At 57.1% G+C, this 18,948-nt stretch overlaps 1 protein-coding gene across 1 annotated transcript in view; it reads right to left on the bottom strand.

The window, feature by feature from the left end:
* LOC117650708 overlaps window positions 1–11,631 on the bottom strand; it is a 138,169-nt gene extending 126,538 nt beyond the window's left edge. Inside the window, exon 1 of the mRNA XM_034394293.1 lies at window positions 11,386–11,631. Coding sequence (XP_034250184.1) covers window positions 11,386–11,437 — 52 coding nt within the window. The 5' untranslated portion in view covers window positions 11,438–11,631. The remainder of the gene's footprint in view (window positions 1–11,385) is intronic.
* Window positions 11,632–18,948: the final 7,317 nt, after the last annotated feature.

Raw genomic sequence — 18,948 nt, forward strand, 5'->3', positions numbered from 1 at the left:
TTTTTCCCCTTTTGTTCCCCTTTTTTATGATTAAGGTGATTGTGTCACGTCCGATAACGGACCGATGCCGATCGTTTGTCACTAATGAGTGACGTCATGCGAGAAACGGCTGCGACGCGATTTAACAGCCGGCATTTTAAATTTCTATTACCAAACAACTTTCAACTTTTAATTTCTTTTAGTTTTTTTCTTTTAAGCATTCCTGCCAAGTATAAAGAACGAAAAATATTTGTCACCTCTCTTGTCCGCGAGGTGTCGCCCTTCGAGTCGAACAGAGCCAGTAAGAGAAATTCGTCGACACAAACGACAGCGATAACGGGCTGCTTTATGGTCGCAGTGATAAGGACATAATAAACCTAATCTGCTCAACACACTGTGTGATTTGGAAAGCAATCCCGCAGCAGCCACACAGAGAGAGGCACTGGAAAAAAAAACACACAACTCCAAAAAAAATGGTAGGGAGGAAATGAAGTTGTACCTCACGTTGTGTTATTAGCAGGGAAATGTGTATTCGTGCGTAAGCACAACAAACTGAGGCCGCTTCATTTCTCCCGCTGTTTTTGTAGGCTCGTTTTGTCGCGCTCCCCGCGGGGCTCACCGAGGGCGTGCGGGCCGCGGGGTGTCGATAGCACGCGCAGCAGTGTGAGACCCGCCAGCACACTTGCGTGCCCCAGCCACTATTAATGTTTGCCTCCAATGGCCTGAAATCACAGCACAGTCGTATCTGTTTGCGGGAGTTCCTTTGAAGCCCGTCAGAGGGCGGCAGTGAGTGCGGGGAGGGGAGGGGGGCGCCCACCGGGCCCGGCGCAGCCCGGCGCAGCCCCTGGGGCGGACTATCGCGCAGCCGTCTGTGGCTGCGAAAGCGGTGCGCCAACAACGCAAACAACACGCGGGTGTGGCGGCGCGGGCCAGCAGACCGGTAGGGCGGTCAAAATCCCGGACGCGTTTCGAGCTTCAGAGTCGCCAAACGGGCCTCGAACGGAACGTGTGACCCCACCAATGCATAGCTCTCCGAACGAGGAATCCATTGGTGGGGTCACACGCTCGGTTAGCGTCCTGTTCAGCGACTCTGGAGCTCAAAACGCGTCTAGAGTTTTGGCTGGTAAAGCCCGGTGAATGGCGCGCTGGCTGCTGCGCGCCGCTCCGCCCCCGGCACCGTGTGGTGTGTGCTCTTTGCTTGCTCTTGCCTTCAAGTCGGGGAACTTTTCGCCAGTTTGAAGGATCGGCTAATAATGGCGCGGCCCGTTTTCTTCCGGTGTTTTGTCTGCGGCTGGCTTGCTTCGCTTACCTCCTCCTGGGAGCAGGGCGGGTCGACGCGCTGGCGACCTCTCCTGGGACGTCATCTGGCCTAGCGAGCCTAGCGAGCTGGCGGCCTGGCGGCCCAGCGGGTCTAGGGAAAGATAGACGGACCGCCATCCGCCGAGTGTATCGACCGTCGTTCAGGGTCACTGGAGTATCCTGCCCACACGTCCCCCAGTCTGCGACTGCAGCCTCGACCTTCCGCCAATTGACAGCTCGGCGGACTGAGTCCGAGAGGCATCTCTCTGTCTCTCTCGCACTCGTGGAGCGTCCCGTACGGGTGTGAGACAGACAGAGCGAACGATAACGATTTTCAGTCTGCAGTTCCACCAGGTGCCGTGCCGCTGTGGAAATGTAAAGATGATGCATGTTGCGAGTCCGGAATAACTCTGCCTCGAGTGACGTCATCCAGTTTGCCATCCCGCTACACAGTGACCTAGAAGACCGGTGGACGCGTTTTGAGCTCCTGAGTCGCTAAATGGGACTCGAATCGAACGTGTGACCCCCACCAATGGATTCCTCCTTGGGAGAGCAATCCATCGGTGGGGTCAAAATACGCTCCAGGCTGGAGCTCAAAAGGCGTTCGGGATTTTGCCTGCCTCCACCGGTCTTCTGGCCCTCTGTGACCCAGTTGACGCGATTGCCAAAGTCCGACACGTCCCCGGACATGCATGCGGAGGTCTCCATCAGCACCTGATGGCTCGGCTCGCCCTGATGAAGGGCTGCCCTCCACAAAGGCAAGGAAAGGGCCCGGCGTAACGACATGCACATTACTGAGCAGGTCGTTACGGCGATGGCCGCCTCGTTGAAACATTAACGGTGTGGGGGCGGCAGGCCGGCGGCAGGCGTGTCGGACAATCGATACCCTGCCTGCGCTGAAGGCGCTGCAGGTCCCTGGACCGCGCCACTGCAAGGGGATTAAAAAGGAGAGGGCGTTTTGCCACCAGGGCGCGGGGCGTCAATGTCGTACGGGTAAGTTACGGCCGTCCAGCAGGGCGGGCAGGGTACCAGCGAGCCGATCCCGACCGGAGATGAAGTTTCCTCCGTCTCTTTGGCCTTTGCCCCCTTCCCTCGCGTACCCTCTCCACCCGCCGCACACACTCACGGCTTTCCTCTTGCGGGGCTCTTTGCTCGCCCTTGCGGTAGTTCTCTTAGTGACTCTGTTCCCGTTCATCATTTCTTTTCCAGACACAAAAAAACAAGGTTTCACCAAAGAATTTTTTTCTTAAGTGGATGTTGAGGTGAAAAACGAGTACACAGTAAAAACGGAACCTGGTTTTCCCAGGAACTGCCTGAAAATCGCCTGTCTCCACTATAGGCTTCCTGGGAAAACCGGGTTCCGTTTTTGCTGTGTAGTAGAAAATCGTGATCGTGATGTGCAGTGCAAGCCAATTTTTTATGATCTCTTTTTTCTTTTTCTTTTTGCTTTTTGCCTTGAAGATAGTTTGGACCCGCGTAGCTGAGGGATTCCAGCGGTGTCCCTGGTCAAGGGAGTCGCGAAGTAAGTCAAGTTTTGGGGAGTGGCCCGCGACGACAGGGCTATCGGCAATAGCCAACCCCCCGAAAACTTGCTCCGCGCGCTGCCGGGCCCCGCCTCGCCCCGCCTCGCCGCAGACGCCGTCCCGGCCCTCCTCAGTCACAGCCGCGCGCCAAATCACTTGAAATATGAAAGAAGTTCTTCGGCTATAGGGAACAAATGAAGTCTGCGGGGCCTCGGCCCCACGCAGCCCCTGCCGCGCCTATATACATATATATGGCGCCATGGAGCGCTCCACGCGAGGGCGGCACACTCTATCCGCACAATCTGCTTCTCATCTCATAGAGATAGGGGATAGGCTCCGGTGCGTTCGCGCCCTCTCAACAATTTTCCGTTACTTTTTTTTACTTTTTTATACTTTTTTTACCGTTTTTTTTTAACTTTTTTCACAATTTTTACATTTTTTTTTACATTTTTCTCACTTTCGCTTCCTTTTTTCTTATTCTTCTTCCCCTCCCCTGCCCCTCCGCCCCCATCGACACTGTAACGAGCGGCACGCCCTTCACTCCACTGCAAAGACAAATCGAGGCGCGGACGGTGCGCGGCCAACAGGTTGTCGCGGTGACTTTGGCGCCTTCGTAAAGGAGGGAAGTCCGCGCATTAAGGAGCACGTCACGTGTCAGCCACGGCCTCGTCACGCCCCAGTCACGCCCCAGTCACGCGCCCACCGCGCACCGTGACGAACGAGCGTCACTCAAGCGGAGGGCGGGGCGGGGCGCCCCGTCAGGCATTAGCGTCGCTGTGCGGCGCTTGGCAGGCGCTTGTTTCCACCGGGAACGCATGTTGCTCGCGCGAGCGTGCGCATGGAACCGCAGCGTTTATTGGAACACACGCCGAAAATTGAGAAAAAAAATCGAATTTGCTTGATACACGTGGAAAAATAATTAACGGGAAGGAAAAATTTTGAATAACGGCACCAATTTTTTGGAATTCGCGAAAATTGACCTAATTTTTGATTGGGGTAAAATGTGAACATTCTGCTTCAAACAAGTTTTTGGAACTCTCAGAAAATGGAGAGTCTTTGCTGGTATTCCCCGCTGAAGCCGTTTGTCTCGGATTCCAGGCCTGATGCTCGGCCTGATGTGCTACTTAGCCGCCAAGGCCGCGGTCGGAGAATTTCAAATCAGACGCTCAGACGGGGCGTCGTCGCCGACCTCGTCGTCGGCGCACCCCGCGATCGATGTAATGAGAAATTCCCGCTCGACGCCATGCTGCTGCCATGCTGCTGCCATGCTGCTGCAGGCAGCCGATAAACCGCAGCGACGTGAGCGAGGCGGAGCCGTGAGAGGAGCTACTCGCGATACCCCACGCGCGACCCACTGGGAACTAGCCCGGCGATACCCCCCGCGCGTAGGCAGTTTGGAACCACCCGGGGGGAACTAGAACGACGATACCCCGCGCGCGTAGGCAGTTTGGGACCACCCGTGGGGAACTAGCCCGGCGATACCCCACTCGCAAAGGCACTTTGGAACCAGCGCCGGGGAACTAGCCCGGCGATACCCCTTGTGACTTTTAATACCACGCTTCCGGCAAGCTTACGGCCTTCCTTTTGTGCGTGGGGCATTGACGATGTCGTTTCTTTTCTCTCGCTGCCCGCCGCACAAAACGACTCGACCAGCCCAGTGCACTAAAATTGCAGCTAAAGATCGATAAAGTTGTAACGCCCCTCTCCCGACCCGAGAAGCACTCTTTCCCCGCTCCAGACATTCGACACAAGCGCCTTAAGCCTCTGTGTCGATTGTTTTTCTTTTTTTTTTTTTGAAAATCTCTCGGTGTTTTACGTAATCGTATCGTGTTGCACGGTGGGCTTGCAGCGCGCTCACATCCATTCTAATTAAATTTGGAGGCGAAACAACGTTACGTAAGAAGGCTCCGCCCTGCTCCGCCCCCTAGACGCCCCGCCTCGCATACTAATTCCGGGGCCGGCGGCCGCGCGGCGCTCGGCGCACGCCTTCCGGGGGAACGCGGTGCTGTTTTGATTCGTGCGCGCCAGCGGCACGCATAGTCAATGCGGGATCAACTTCGGGCGGGAACCAGCCCGCTGTCGCACAGTGGGCCGCAAGACCGGCGGCGGAGGCGGCCCAAATCCCGGACGCGTTTTGAGCTCCAGAGTCGCTAACTGAGCTTCGAACCGGACGTGTGAACCCAAATGGATTCCTCTCGGAACGAGCAATCCATTGGTTGGGTCACACGCTCCGTTCGAGTGTCATTAAGCGACTCTGAGCTCAAAACGCACAAAGTAAAAATTTTCTGTTCAACTACAGCGTGGCCCTGCTTTTTTTTTTTTTTTTAAATGTTTGCTCTTTTTTTCCCATTGCGCTTTTCGCGGGGTGGGGAATAGAGCAGCCTGCACACGCGGGCCAGCGACACACAAGCTTACGCATACAAATCGCGACCACGGGGGTAGGCACTCGGCACTCAATTCACACACACTCACACACACAGTCTCACTCTCTCACAGTCACAAACACACACACACACACACACACCACGCACACACACAGACGGACAGACAGACAGACAGACAGTCGGACAGTGAGAAGGGGAGAAGGGAATACGTTCCGGTCGAAGCAAAGGGTGAAAGACAAAGGGCAGAGGTGTCAGAGGGAGGGGAGCGAAAGGGCCGTTGGAGAAAAGGGACAGAAAAGGGACAGAAAGGGGACGCCACAAAGAACACGAGGGGGAAGGGCCGCGGAAGAATGGAAAGTAAAACGTTCAACTTTTGGCCGAATTTCGCGCGGCCACCGCATTTTACACGCACCTACTTTCTTTTTTCATTGTTTTCATTCAGCTGTGACAATATAAAATTGTTCCATTTTTAATTAATTGGATGTGAAGAGAAAAAACAGCGACGGTACAAACACGCGGGCGAACGCAGGCGCGCGCGGAGGAGGCTACTTGTTACCCCGTCGGTATGAGAAATGCGGAGGACAGAAGGGCCGGGACGTAATAATAAACCCGGGAGGGCCCTGGCCGGGCCCTAGGCGGGCCCAGGGCCATTCCGGGCAAAACTACGCGCCCATATGCCGCGCGGGGCTGCGTAGGGCCAGGCGGGCGCCCTCCGAAAAGAGGGAGAAACGTTTCACACTCTGTAACGACTAGCACGTGACGTCACGATGTAAACACAGAGCTTCGGGACGCACCCAGGGCGGGGCGTGGCGGGGCGTGGCGGGGCGTGGCGGGGCGTGGCGGGGCGTGGCGGGGCGTGGCGGGGCGTGGCGGGGCCGTACCGGGGTCAGTCTGGGTCGGGGAGTGGAGCGTATTACAAGCCAAATGGCCAAGAGTCCTTTTTGCATTAGCAAAACAAGCTGCAGCCGTTTTTAAAAAAAACTGGAAAGAGAATGAGAAGTCAAATGGAACGAGAAAGGAATAAGTGCCATGTTTTAATAACGTTTTTCTTTTGTTCTTTTCCTTTTTTTAGTTTCAGTCGTTTGTTACTCTTTAAACGGGCACCGTTCCCCGCAGTTGGCGCCAAAAGTACTGGATGCACACACAGGCGGCCCCGACTGACGCCTGTCAACGGGGCGGGGCCGGCCGAGGGCAGGAAGGGCAGGCAGCCGAGGGCGCGGCGAGCAGGGAGCGGGCAGGGCACGGAGCGAACCGATCCATCTTTCCGGCTGCAAAACGGAAGTACATAACAGAGGGCTTTGAGGCGCGCGAGATTAATAATACTCTTTCGTCGGCGCTATTTTTCACCCCTTTGAGCCCGGCCGACTCTTTCCCGCGCTTTCGCGCAGTGGCGCGAGCAATGATATAAACCCTCGACGGATCAGAACGCAGCTCCCCTTCCTCCCCCCCCTCGGAAGGTGTGGGGGAGGGGGGTATATTAGCGTAGATCCATCACAGGTTTGACGCGCTCCTCTTAAAACTTCATCTGTTAGCGCCGGACTGTCCAGAATGTCAGGACCTTTCCCCCAGGCCCCCTTCTCTCTCTCTCTCTCTCTCTCTCTCTCTCTCTCTCTCTCTCTCTCTCTCTCTCCCTCTCCGCCCACCGCGAGGCTTGGAGAGCATCCCCATGGCCGCCATTTTTATTGGACTCACCGTTTCCCTTTTGGCCACCGCAGTTTGCATTCGGTCGAGCCGAGTTCGTCCCAGAAGCTCGTTTACCAGACCGATGTGCTTCTTGTTGGCTCAGGTTCGATGCCCGCGCCTCGCAAATATTATTTTTTATTTGGTTTTTTAAAAACGGCGCAGGTTTATCCTGTTGGAAACGCGTTGCCCGAAAAAAAAGACGCGCTCACCAATGAATACCAAAGGACGGCCACCTGTTGGCACGCGGTGCCGCGTATGACGTCATAGAGTCTGATGACTTAAAAGGTCCTGATGTTTTCCCTCTTTTAATTTTCCCCCCTCCCTCTCTCTCTCTCCTTTTTGGTCGTTATTTGATAACAATTGACGCTTGATGAGGCGAGCTATGTGCCCCCTGCGCATTTGCAATTCAGATTGGTCCGCGGTACGGACAAGCCCGTCGGTGCATCGAGCGATTTGGCACTCTGTCTCTCTCGCACCCCTACGGGCCCTACGGGTCGTCCCGCGACTGCGTGGACGCTTCGGACGCGGTCCGCTACAGCGGCTCGAGAAGAAAGGCTTTCCTCGGCCCGTCCCTCCCACTCTACTTTCTGTTACCAGTGCGGCGAGCCGACGCAGCCGGCGCCTCGAGGGGCTGACAAATAGGGGCGTTACCGCGTTGGCATGGCGTTGCCGCTCGCGCCGCACAGTGGGCTGGAAGACCGGTGGAGGCGCCCGAAACTCCAGACGTGTTTTGAGCTGCAGAGTCGCTCAGCAGGGCCAGTGACCCCACCAATGGATTCCTCGTTTGGAGAGCAGTCCATTGGTGGGGTCACTCGCTCGGTTCGAGTCCCATTTTGCGACTCCACCGGTCTTCTGGCCCACTGTGCGCGGTCGAGACGCGTCTACTCGAGCCCCCCTCGCCTCGACGGCCAACGCGTCGGCACTCGTTCCCGACCATGACACTTGATTCGGCTTTGATTCCGTCATATTTGCTCCCACGCCCACTCCCACACCTGCGCCTGCTCTTTTTCACAGTGCTCCCCCTCCCCGTGATTACCGCGAGAGAGGGGGAGAGGGAGAGAGAGAGAGACAGAGAGCGAGAGACAGAGAGAGAGGGGGGGGGGAGATAGAGAGGACTGGCTAGAAGGCAGAGGCGAAACGCATGTTGTTTTTCGTGGGGATAAGTTAGGGCCGCGTCTAGTCATGTATGGAGCGGCATGGAGGGCGCCCGCGCCCCGCGGCTACACTGTGGCCTCCGACTAGCTTACCCCCGCCCCTCCCACCGCCTCCCCTTAGGGCTTTTACTCCGCCCTACAGTGGCCTCACCTCCCGATGGGAAGGGCTGTACTCCTTTCAGTCGTCCTCGGTTCGAATCGACGGCACCCACTTCGATGCACAGTGGGCCAGAAGACCGGCGGGGGCGGCTAAAATCCCGGACGCGTTTTGAGCTCCAGAGTCACGGAATGGGACTTGAACCGAGCGTGCGACCCCACCAATGGATTCCTCGTGCAGAGAGCTATCCATTGGTAGGGTCACACGTTCGGTTGGAGTCCCATTCAGCGACTCTGTAGCTCAAAACGCGTGTAGTGTTTCGGCCGCCTGCGCCGGTCTTCTGGCCCACTGTGTGTCGCCCTGTGCACTGTTCGCCACGCTCCCACTTGGACTCCCCACTGCCCCCACTCCCCACTTCCGGTTCCCCTCCCCTTCGCCACAACCCCTCCCAAGAGGATAGGGGTTGGTATTGTATAGCACAACAGCGATTGCAGTGCAAGTCGGTTGAAAGAAGGAGAGAGAGAGGGAGAAAAAAGTGTTGGAGGGCATGAACACAAAAAGCCGCCAGGCCCGCGATAGGCTGGTAGATCCTCGAAAGGGAGAGGGTCAGGAAACAGGCGGCCGGCCTCGGGGGCCTCGACACTGGGAAAAAGACGGGGGAAAATGGGACAGAGTTGAAGGATTTTACCAGCGTGGATTTTAGCAGCGTGGATTTTACCAGCGTGGATTTCACCAGTGTGGATTCTGCGCGGGTATGAATGTTGAGTGTGGAGGCTGTGCGCTTTAGGAAGCGGCGTTGGAAGGCCTGGGCGGTGGTTGAGCAGACTGCCGCTGGAGGCGCTAGTCGCAGGCTGGAGAGCCGGCAAGAAAGCCGACACGCGTACCTGGGACGTGCGGGGTGGCGCGGGCGGCGGGGCGGGGCGGGGCGGGGCGGGGCGGGGCGGGGCGGGGCGGGGCGCGGCGGCCCGCGGTCCCCGTGGAGTGCGGGGTGCCGCGGCGGCTGGAAGGGGACCACCGCACCGCGCCCGCCGTGCGGGGCTTCAAACAATTGGCCAACCTACAGTCACAAACAATGCGCGGGAGAGGCTTTCACTGCGTCTGTGTGCGTGTCTACGGGGAACGTGCAGAGCGATTCCCTGCCGGCAGGAAACACCGGCGTCGCATCCGATGAGCCGTGTGGGTGTCGGACTTCCCCTGCACCGTAAGGATCGAGGACTGCAAACGCACGCGGGAAAAAGACACTCGGGGGTTTCCGGCCGAAAATGCTGACGCAGGAGGAATATAAGGTAACGGCTTCTTTGATTCATGCCCCAGTCTCTCCGTCTCTCTCCCTCACGTCAGGACTCTCCGTCCTGTCCTTCTCGCACTGAGGGGTGTGCTCGGGAAATGAGGGGTTAACCCCTTAATGCCTGCTGTGCGCACTGTGCGTGGGTCGCAGGGCACACATGCCTGCGGCTGCCTGCGGCTGGCCCCCCTTCCTTCCACTCCACGCGGCTCACCCAACCTGCGGTAGGGTCGGCTGCACCCTGCTGCCAGCCCCGCCAGCCCCGCCAGCCCCGCCAGCCCCGCCAGCCCCGCCAGCCCCGCCAGCCCCGCCAGCCCCGCCAGCCCCGCCAGCCCCGCCAGCCCCGCCAGCCCCGCCAGCCCCGCCAGCCCCGCCAGCCCCGCCAGCCCCGCCGTGGCACTGCGGTGCGCGGCGGACGGCGGCGGACGGGACGGCCGGGCTTGCGTGAGACCGACACAGGCCGGCGCGTTTCGACCCGCCAGTGCCAAATTTCCTCCATTTCAGGAGCCGTCTGTCTCGTCAACAGCGAAAAATCTCCAACTCGGGGTTTCAAGTCTTTTCTCGTGTGATTTCAAAATGATCTGTGTCCTCAAAGCAAGACAAAACTGAAATCAGTCTGAAATTGTGCAGCGTTCAGCACATGGTCCTTTCACGATTTCAACCGCCGGGTACCCCAATAGCCTCCAAGCCGCCAAGAGATTGTCTCGGAACAATATGAAGAAAAAAAAGGGAATGAAAAGTTGTGCTTCCTTTTTAATCCTCGGTCCACGTTTATCAGTTATCAGAATTTCCTTCCACCCGAACGAACCTTGGCTTCCGCCCAAGGCGGTGGACGTCAAAGCGTTTTAGTCTGCGGAACTAAACACGACCGACCGACAACAACAACAACAACAACAACAACAGCAAGAGAAAAAGAGAAAGAAAAACTGAAGCGAGAGGGAAGGGGGCGCGATGAAGGCTCGTTTCCCGCTCTGCAAAGGCAGCCGAGAGACACAACCTGTAGATATCAGGTGAGGTAACCGTATAACCAACCGTGCTTGTGTTCCTTTGCCTCCATTTGCATTTCCCTTCTTTCTCCTTCCGACTGACTCGACTTCCGAATTTGTTTCTCAAAGGGCGTATCCAGCGGCGTGATAGCGACTGGGGGGAGGGGGGAAGAAGGGGGAATAATGCGGAACCAAGTCTCGCGACTGATTCGTCACAAGGCACACGACGTAAAAATAACACTGAGAAACGGACGAAATAGGGGTGAGGAATTTTTATCCAGCAGCACAGCGTGGACGTTGACGAACTACCTCCAGCGATGTAGACGCAAGAATTTTTTTTCCCTCTTGGAAGGATAAACGCGAAGGGTTGCGGTAGATTTCTAAAACAGTTGAAAACGACACCGTAAAAAATTCCGTACTTTTGTACGGTAAAGGTACAGACGAAAATAGCACGGAAGTACGGAAAAAAGTACGGGACGTCCGTACTGTCCCATAAGAACTCATGTAATCGGGTACGGAAAAATAGTACAAAACTTCCATGGACAGGAACGGACGGTCCAGGCAAATTATTGACCAGACACGTTCCGTACTTTTTCTGTACTTTCTTCTCGCAGTGGATAAGCAGTCAAAAAAGTGGCGTCTTTGGAGGAGGCCCTGCCCGGGTGGGAGTGGTGATGGATTGAAACCGCCGCTACCTTTTGTCGAGTCGACGTTGCATATTTGCACTTTCAATTGTACATGGAAAAATCGAGCAAAAGCCATTGGTCCAGAGACCCCCCCCCCCTTTCCTCCCCAAGGGGGGATTAAAAAAAATACTGTACTTTCCTTTTTTTTTTTTTCGAAAAAAAAAGTAGACATTGTCACATTTCTTTGGACTTGAGTTACAAGAACTGCTATCCTGTCATGATATACTTTTCACTGAAATCATACGTCAACGCAACAAAATGCAAAGAAAAAATTAATGAAAAATTCGGGGGTGATATGAACCCACGCACCTGTTAGCAGGATGACGGCCAGGACGAGGATGTGCGTCCGGTAGGGCGACATGGCTGGGCCGCTCGACTATCCGTCTCACTCACTCACTCTCCACTGCCACCCCAATCACTCGTCACTCCGCGTCACTACGCGCCACGCGGCGAGTCACTCTGTCACGGCGCGGGGGCCCGACCGGCGTGGACGGCGGCGCGTCGCAGCCATGGCGGCGTGTGTCGTGCTGGCTGAGCTCCCCGACTCGGCGCTTGGGCCCCTCCAATGGCTACTGGGAGCGCTGGGGCCGCGCCGTCTGCCTGGCCCGCCTCGCCCGCCTCGCCGCGCGGGGCCTTTGCGGTGGGGGCCGCCCCGCCCCGCCCCGCCCACCCACCCCGCCGCCGCTGCAGCCGACACTTGTGGAGCGCTCGGCCCACCGGGGGGCTCACCGGGGGCGCGGCTGGCTGGCCTAGGGCTGGCCTGCCCCCGCGACGGCGGCCCCGCGGAAGGCCCGCCCAACACCACGGTGACCAGCAAGGCCCACAACGGAGTCCTCACCTTGGCAAAAAAAAACAAGTTGTAAAATTTTTAAATTAAATAAAATGGAATTTTTAGTTTGAATGTTACAGAATTTTCGTGGTTATCAACATAAACCGAAACAGGAAGGCCCACAACCACTCCTCACCTCGGCCATAGAAATACTATACAAAATTTTAAAATTCAAAAAAATTGGAATTTTTAGTTTGAATTTTACTGCATTCTGGAACTGGATTCAGGAAACTCTGATCATCTTCGAAACTGAACCCGCTGTTGACGATTCGCGTTGATGGGCTTCAGCCGACCCAGGCCAGGCATTTCGGGCCCGGATTGTGGCTGGGTAATATCACCCGCCAGATCGGCAGCGGCTTGCGCTGTGGATTAGAATGGATGGCCGCTGTGGGGGAAGTCCGCCTGGCCGCCCTGGCCGCGGGGGGAGAAGAGAAGGCGGTGCAAGGAGCAGCAACGCTGTCTCTCTCGCACTCATGGGGCGCCCGTGTTGGTGCGAGAGAGACAGAGCGACGAATCTCGCGGTCTGCTGCACGCTGCCAGGCGCCTCAATCCACCAGTGAAGGTGGCTGCCGACAACCACGGTGCCACGAGCGGGAAACAAAACCAACTTAGAGAGTGCCGCTCCGCGGAGGGCCTGCTGCGGTCGAGGGCATCGCATTCGCACTCGAGGTTAACACTCACACCGCGGCCGTGTCTGCGAGTGTAGCGCCCCACCGCCCTGCGACCCACCCCGCGGCGCCCCGCCCCGCCCCGCCGGCCAGTCAGAGCCTAATGAGGAACAGGGGGGAGGTGGTATCTCTGGCTGCGGGCGAGGCCGGGCGGTGGGGGTGACAGGGGGAGGGGGAGACTTGAAGACAGCTGTCACCGCCTGCCACAATCATTTCGTTCTGCTCAACACGCACACAGCGGCTAAATATGCACAAGGCGCAGACGGAAATTAGACGCGGTAGACGGCCTGGCTGCGTGATGCCCTGGCAGGAGAGAGAGAGGGGGAGAGAGAGAGAGAGAAGAGAGAGAGGACAATGGCGGCACAGACAGCCGAGGAAAATGTCAGCGCCTCGCGACAAAGCCGCGCGTTACAACGCCAAAAGTCTTGGCGCCACCGGAACAACGCTCCTGGGTGCGTTCCGTCTTCCACTGCTCCACTGTAGGCTCGGCCCGTGGCTTGGCCCGTAGGCTCGGCCCGTAGGCCTGGCTGGCTGCTCGGCCTGGCCGCCACTTCCGCGGTGAGGATGAAGCCGTGACGAGCCGCAGCTTGAAACGTTACAAAATATTTTCAGCCAAACAACTTTTTTGATTGTCCACTTTCGCTTCGAACACTGTTTTGATGCCGGAGCTCCGCGTTCAAGGCTGAAGAGTTGGTCAGCCCGAACGGACAGGTATCATCAGCCAGCAGAGCTGGGGGGTGTGCTCCACCCCACCCCGCCCCACCCCGCCCTGCCCCGCTCCGCGGCGCGGACCAGAAGGCCCCGAGGATGGCCGTGGGCAGGCCGTGGGCACGGTGGTGGTTCGGAATCCATTACCATAATCAGCCGGCTGCAGTCACAAACAACAGGCCCCCGTAAGGCCCGTAAGGTCCATGCGGCCCGTGAGGTGGTCGATGGCGGACTGTCTATACCAGATTACCGCCACCCCTCACTCTTCTTCTGCTGGACCTGCCCTCTCGCCCTTTCCGGAACACCCCCTGCCACCTGTGACCTCCCCCTCCCCCTCTAACGACTCCCCCTCCCCTCCCCCAGCAGGTCTGACAAGAGCGGCCCTGCCATCATTAACTCGGCAGACAGGGAGCGACAGGAAAACGTCTTGTTTGTTGCGGGACGGGCGCATCGGGCGCACAGTGGGCCAGAAGACCGGCGGAGGTGGACAAAAGTCTAGACGCGTTTTGAGCTCCAGAGTCCGCTAAATAGGCCTCGAGCCAAACGTGCGACCCCACCAATGGATTGCTCTTCGAACGAGAAATCCATTGGTGGGGTCAAACGTTCGGTTCGAGGCCTATTTAGTGACTCTGGAGCTCAAATTGCGTCTAGACTTTTGGCCGCCTCCGCCGGTCTTCTGGCCCACTGTGCGCTCTTCCTCGTCGAGGACCACGCCACCCTCACATTCCCTTGTTGCGCGCAGATGGCTGTCGCTTTCGTAATCGTTTTGGCCGCCGTCAACAACAAAGCTGCTTCGGCCCCGAGCGCCTGTCAACGGGCGGGTAGGCAACCCGGTGCACACCGAAGCGGCGTACGGCCTACCCCGCAGGCGATTGCGATTGCGATTAACGGCTGGACCACAAGTGATCGTCTGCCTTTCGGGCCCGCCCCGCCATGTCGGTGATACACCAGCACGTGACGGGTCGTCCCTACTGAGAGTAGTTGTTTTCTCGGTAGACCGGGAACATACGCCCCGCATCTGGGTATGTAGCGGGAGCAGCCGATTGGCTGTTCACCCCTACACACCTTAGCCGAGTCTGACACTCCCCTTGCTTCACCCCGTTTCTAGGGCAGTGTTGAGCAGGTCTTCTAGTTGCTTCACCTCTTCACTCCTACCCTCCTCTTGATGCGACCTTGTAGTTGTGGTGTCTGTCCGTACCCCGCAGGCGCTTCAAGGTGCTGACACAAAAAAAAATATTAAAAAATGAAAAATTAGACACAGGACAACCTGGATCGAATTTTTAAACACTAACAGCTTGCAGTATGTCCAAACACTTGGAGAAAAATTTACAAGCAGTCAAAAAATGTCAAAGAAACGATGTAGTAAGATCGATGAGTGCTCAAAAAATACAAAACGTTAAAAAAATAATGTTCTTGGGGCGGTTAACAACAACAATCCACCAGCAGCGACAACAAAGCGGAAAAGTTTTGGCACGCCGAGGTTGGCGAGATTGTTGGCGGGAAAGCGACGCATTTAATTAGCGGCCCGACAGTGGCGCGACGCGGCTCACGCCTTGGCTGCCTTGCAGAGAGGGGGGGGGTAGGGACAGCCGGGGATCTCCGATTCCCACCTCGTTTTGGCCCTGCACTGGAAACGGCAGGGGGCTTGAATCTGGGGGTGGGGGGGGATTCATCCCGGTCCAAAGTCGACTCTAAATCCCGAAATCCACTTTGAAACCGGAAACGGCCCGAACGGCTCCACAGCTGCTTTCCAAGTCTGTGGTGGTTCGTCTCCGCCAATAAGCAGCATGCGGTTTTTTTTTGTTGTTGTTTGTTTTTACCCGCCATGCAGTGAATCAAAGTTCCCGCACTCGCAAAACACAGAATCGAATGCGAAACTTCGTGGCGGGAAATTCGAAGTCGCAGAGGGCCGGCTTGGCGGGTTGCGGATCAAAAGGAAGCCATGCTGCTAATTCGATTACGCCCTGCGAGCGGACGGCCGACGCACTGCTGCCCCGGTGGCAGCGCTCGGCGAGAAAAATATGAGACCGGAAGTGTGCTTTTGTTGTTGTTTGTTGGCGTTCAAAGAGCGAAGAAAGCGAAGGTGGCAGCCCTGTTTACGAGCTAGCCGCGCTCTGAGCCCCGCGGAGAAGGCGGTGACTTGCGGTGCCGGTGACGTGGGCCGCAGTAAAGTAAGATCGTGTCAGATGCGGCGAGGATAAGCTTTGCGCGGAGAACGGCTGCCCCTTCGAGGAGCTGCTTTCATTTCACACGCAGATTTTTTTTTCGTTTCTTTTTCTTTCTTCTTTTATTGAACTGGAAAGACTTCACACCTGTGCCAGCACCAGAAGCCACTTCCTAGAACACCCGGCAACCCAAGAGTTTGCCAGTGACACTTTACGCACATCGGTAGTCTTAGAAGTCTATAAACAAACCAAAAAATGCATACTAGCAGAACCTTTTTATTTTCTCTGGCCCTTTTTCGGCGTTACGTAACGCTGCGCAAGGGCTGTGATGGGGCGTGCGTGCGGGTGCCGTGGGTTTGTGTGGGCCGTTGCCAAGCCGTTGCTCAGCAACAGGTAAACAAGGTGATTTATCAAAGAATGACGGGGGTTGTTGAGGCGGGTGAGCGCGGCCAAGGCGGTCACCCAGTCAGCTGGGCGCTTCGGGGGCTTCGTGGAGTACGGGGTGAGTTGCCGGCGGGCGCACTTCACGAGCCAACTAGCTGTGCCACAGCAAAAACTGTTCTGAAAAAGCACCCTTTTTAAAAAGCTTCAGAACATGTGTTTGTTTAAAAAAAAAAACAAGCTGACATTCGAAAATAAGAACAATTACACACACCACGAAAACGGTTTAGTTTCTGTTCAGTTCAAAGTTAATAATACACCCAGTTTTGATCCAGCCTGTCTATATTGTCTTCTTTTTTTGGAGGACGTTGAAGCAGATGGCGGACCAAGATAAGTACAAAAGGGCTCCCGCTTCCCCCCCCCCCTTTCCCCGCCGACCAAAGACAATCCTGTGAATCTCGTCCTGGCGTCGCGTCCCCGCAGTCCTGCGGCAGTCCTTCGCGGGGCGGGCCCTGCCGAGGGCCCTGCAGGGCAGGCCAGCGCCGTCCGAGGCGTTCCGAGGCGAGCCCTTAAATCGGCCAATCACGCTCCGCGAAGGACGAAGGACCTCCGTTTACTCGGAGGAGTTGGGCCGCCCGGCCCGCAGACTGACTCCGAGGGTCGTCGCTCTGTCTCTCTCGCACCCATACGGGACGTCCCATGAGTGCAAGAGAGACAGAGCGACGAAAACCACTCTCTGAATCAGTCTGGCGCGCGTCGCTTCGCGTGCCGCCGATTAATAGCCACGTACTCGGCGAGATTCGCCTCGGATGGAGTTCCAAGTTGGAAGAGGGATTACCGGGAGGACGGTGGCAGTCCTGGCACCGGCCTGGCACCGGCGTGGCACCACCCAACTTCCGAATCGCTCGAATCAAGGATAATTTTCTTAGCCGCAAAGTGTGTGCGCGTGTGTTATCGTGTGAGTGTGTGTGCGCGTGTGTGTGCGCGAGTTTGCATGTTTGTGTTTGCGTGTGTGTTTGTAAGGCAGGGGCCTGGCTGAATCCCCTTTAGCTGGTGCACATAATCCTTGCCCCCAAGACCCGGCAGCCGCCACTGGCCTGCCCGGCCTGCCCCTACACAGTGCGCCACCCCCGCCACCCCCCACGGGGCTCAGACCTCCTTCAACCGGCCGCGCGGGCCCCCTTGGGCTGCAGCCTGGGTCGGCCCCCCCGGCAGCCCATCAAGCCACCTGCAGCACGCCGACTTATCAGGACAGAATCAACCACGGCTCATTTCCTGCAAAATAATTATTCCAGAACCAAATTGATAGAAAGTGGTACGTTTTTTTACCGTCTCGCGAACAAAACTTTGATTCATTTTCCGTATTTCTGATTCTGCGGCAGTGGAGTCGCTTCTCACTTCACACCCATCGCGCCTTGATAAAAACTTCATCCGTCGAGTTGTCACTCCGGACGCCTCGCTCACGCTCTTTTTATAAACAGTTTCTTCTTTTTTTATTTCCGTTTTCTCGCGGGAGTAAACTCGACTTGGCGACGCGACATCGCGTACTCAGTGGAGCCGTGGAAATCCGAGCGATGACGCTCTCCGCGCACTTTCAGCAGAAGCTCATCATGGATGAAATTAGCAGACAGATGCACCCAAGTTTGGCCTCGTCATCGCGTTGTTGTTGTTGTTGTTGTTGTTGTTGTTGTTGTTGTTGTTGTTGTTGCTGTTGTGGGTGGTGTGACTCATCTCCAGGTGTTCCTTAAACAGCACATTTTCTCGTCGTCAAAATTATTGCCCCCCCCCCTCCCCTCCCCACACCCACACACACACACATACACACACGACACACATACACGCACACACATCTCGAAGGCACAGCACCGCGAGTTTCGCGCGCAAGACAACGGTCGCAGACTCGACACTGGAATGCACGTCGGCATCCCGAATTCCCGGGGATGACTTTGAGCAGGCTGAGGGGCGGGGCGGGGCAGGGGGGCACGCCCGGCCATTCTTCACCCCTGGCCGAGCAGCCAGGCACGAGAATGAGAAAGTCTGAGGAGAGCGACGAAAGCACAGTTTAGCGGGCCACTCGGGGCCGAGTCGGGCAAGCGGGCAAGCGGGCGAGCGGCGGGGCAAACTTTCCGACGCGTTCTGTCCGTCTTCCAGAGACGCCTCCTTCCACACACACACACACACACACACACACACACACACACACACACACACATTGGTGTGTCGTCGGTGTGAATAGAGAGGCGAGCTCCACGTCCTGACTGCCCAGTCGGTGGACTCGGTACCTTCCGCGAACCGCCGGAGCAAAAAGACCCCTGGAAACGACCCAGACCCCAGCCCGGCCTGGCCTGTCCTGGCCCCCCTAGCTCGGCTCCCCCCGGCCCGGCCGTCTGGCCCCGCCCCAGGCCCGACGCCTCCCCGCCTCCTACAAGATAAGCAAGCACGCTGCGCAGCCTGCGGCCCGCAGCCCCGACACCAAACTTGGGGCGGTACGCCCCGTGGGGTGCACCTCGAATCTGTCTCTCTCGCACGCACGCACGCCACGCACAGCGACCTTGAGCCAGTGGCGAACGCACCCCCCGGATGGCTGCAGTGCCGCCGAACCTCACAAAGACAGCGAAAACTAGTACAGCACACCTACACACCCCCGCCCCCACACACACTCACACATGTGCTGCCGCCACGCCGCCGTCGAGCCCCAACCATTAAAGATCCATTTGGCACTGCGACGCCTGCCACTACTGTGGCGCGCCTCCGCGCACACACACACACACACACACACACACACACACACACACACACACACACACACACACACACACACACACACACACACACACACACACACACACACACACACACACACACACACACACACACACGAAACAGTGCAGCCGCAGGCCGTAAATCAGAGTGCGATGAGCGCACACGTCCCCGGTCGTGTCGCGTCCACAATGCAATTTACAGCTTGATTTCGTGCGGTCGGGGTGGGGTTCCAATCAGCCACCTGCCTGCCTGCAACCGCACGGCCCCGCGTGTGTGTGAGCGTGTGAGTTTATATAAGTGTGTTTGTGTGTGTTTGTGTGTGTGTGTGTGTGTGTGTGACTTTCCATTCACTCGATCC

This window comes from Thrips palmi, unplaced genomic scaffold (assembly GCF_012932325.1).
Source record: "Thrips palmi isolate BJ-2018 unplaced genomic scaffold, TpBJ-2018v1 HiC_scaffold_10, whole genome shotgun sequence".
NCBI classification, from domain to species: domain Eukaryota; kingdom Metazoa; phylum Arthropoda; class Insecta; order Thysanoptera; family Thripidae; genus Thrips; species Thrips palmi.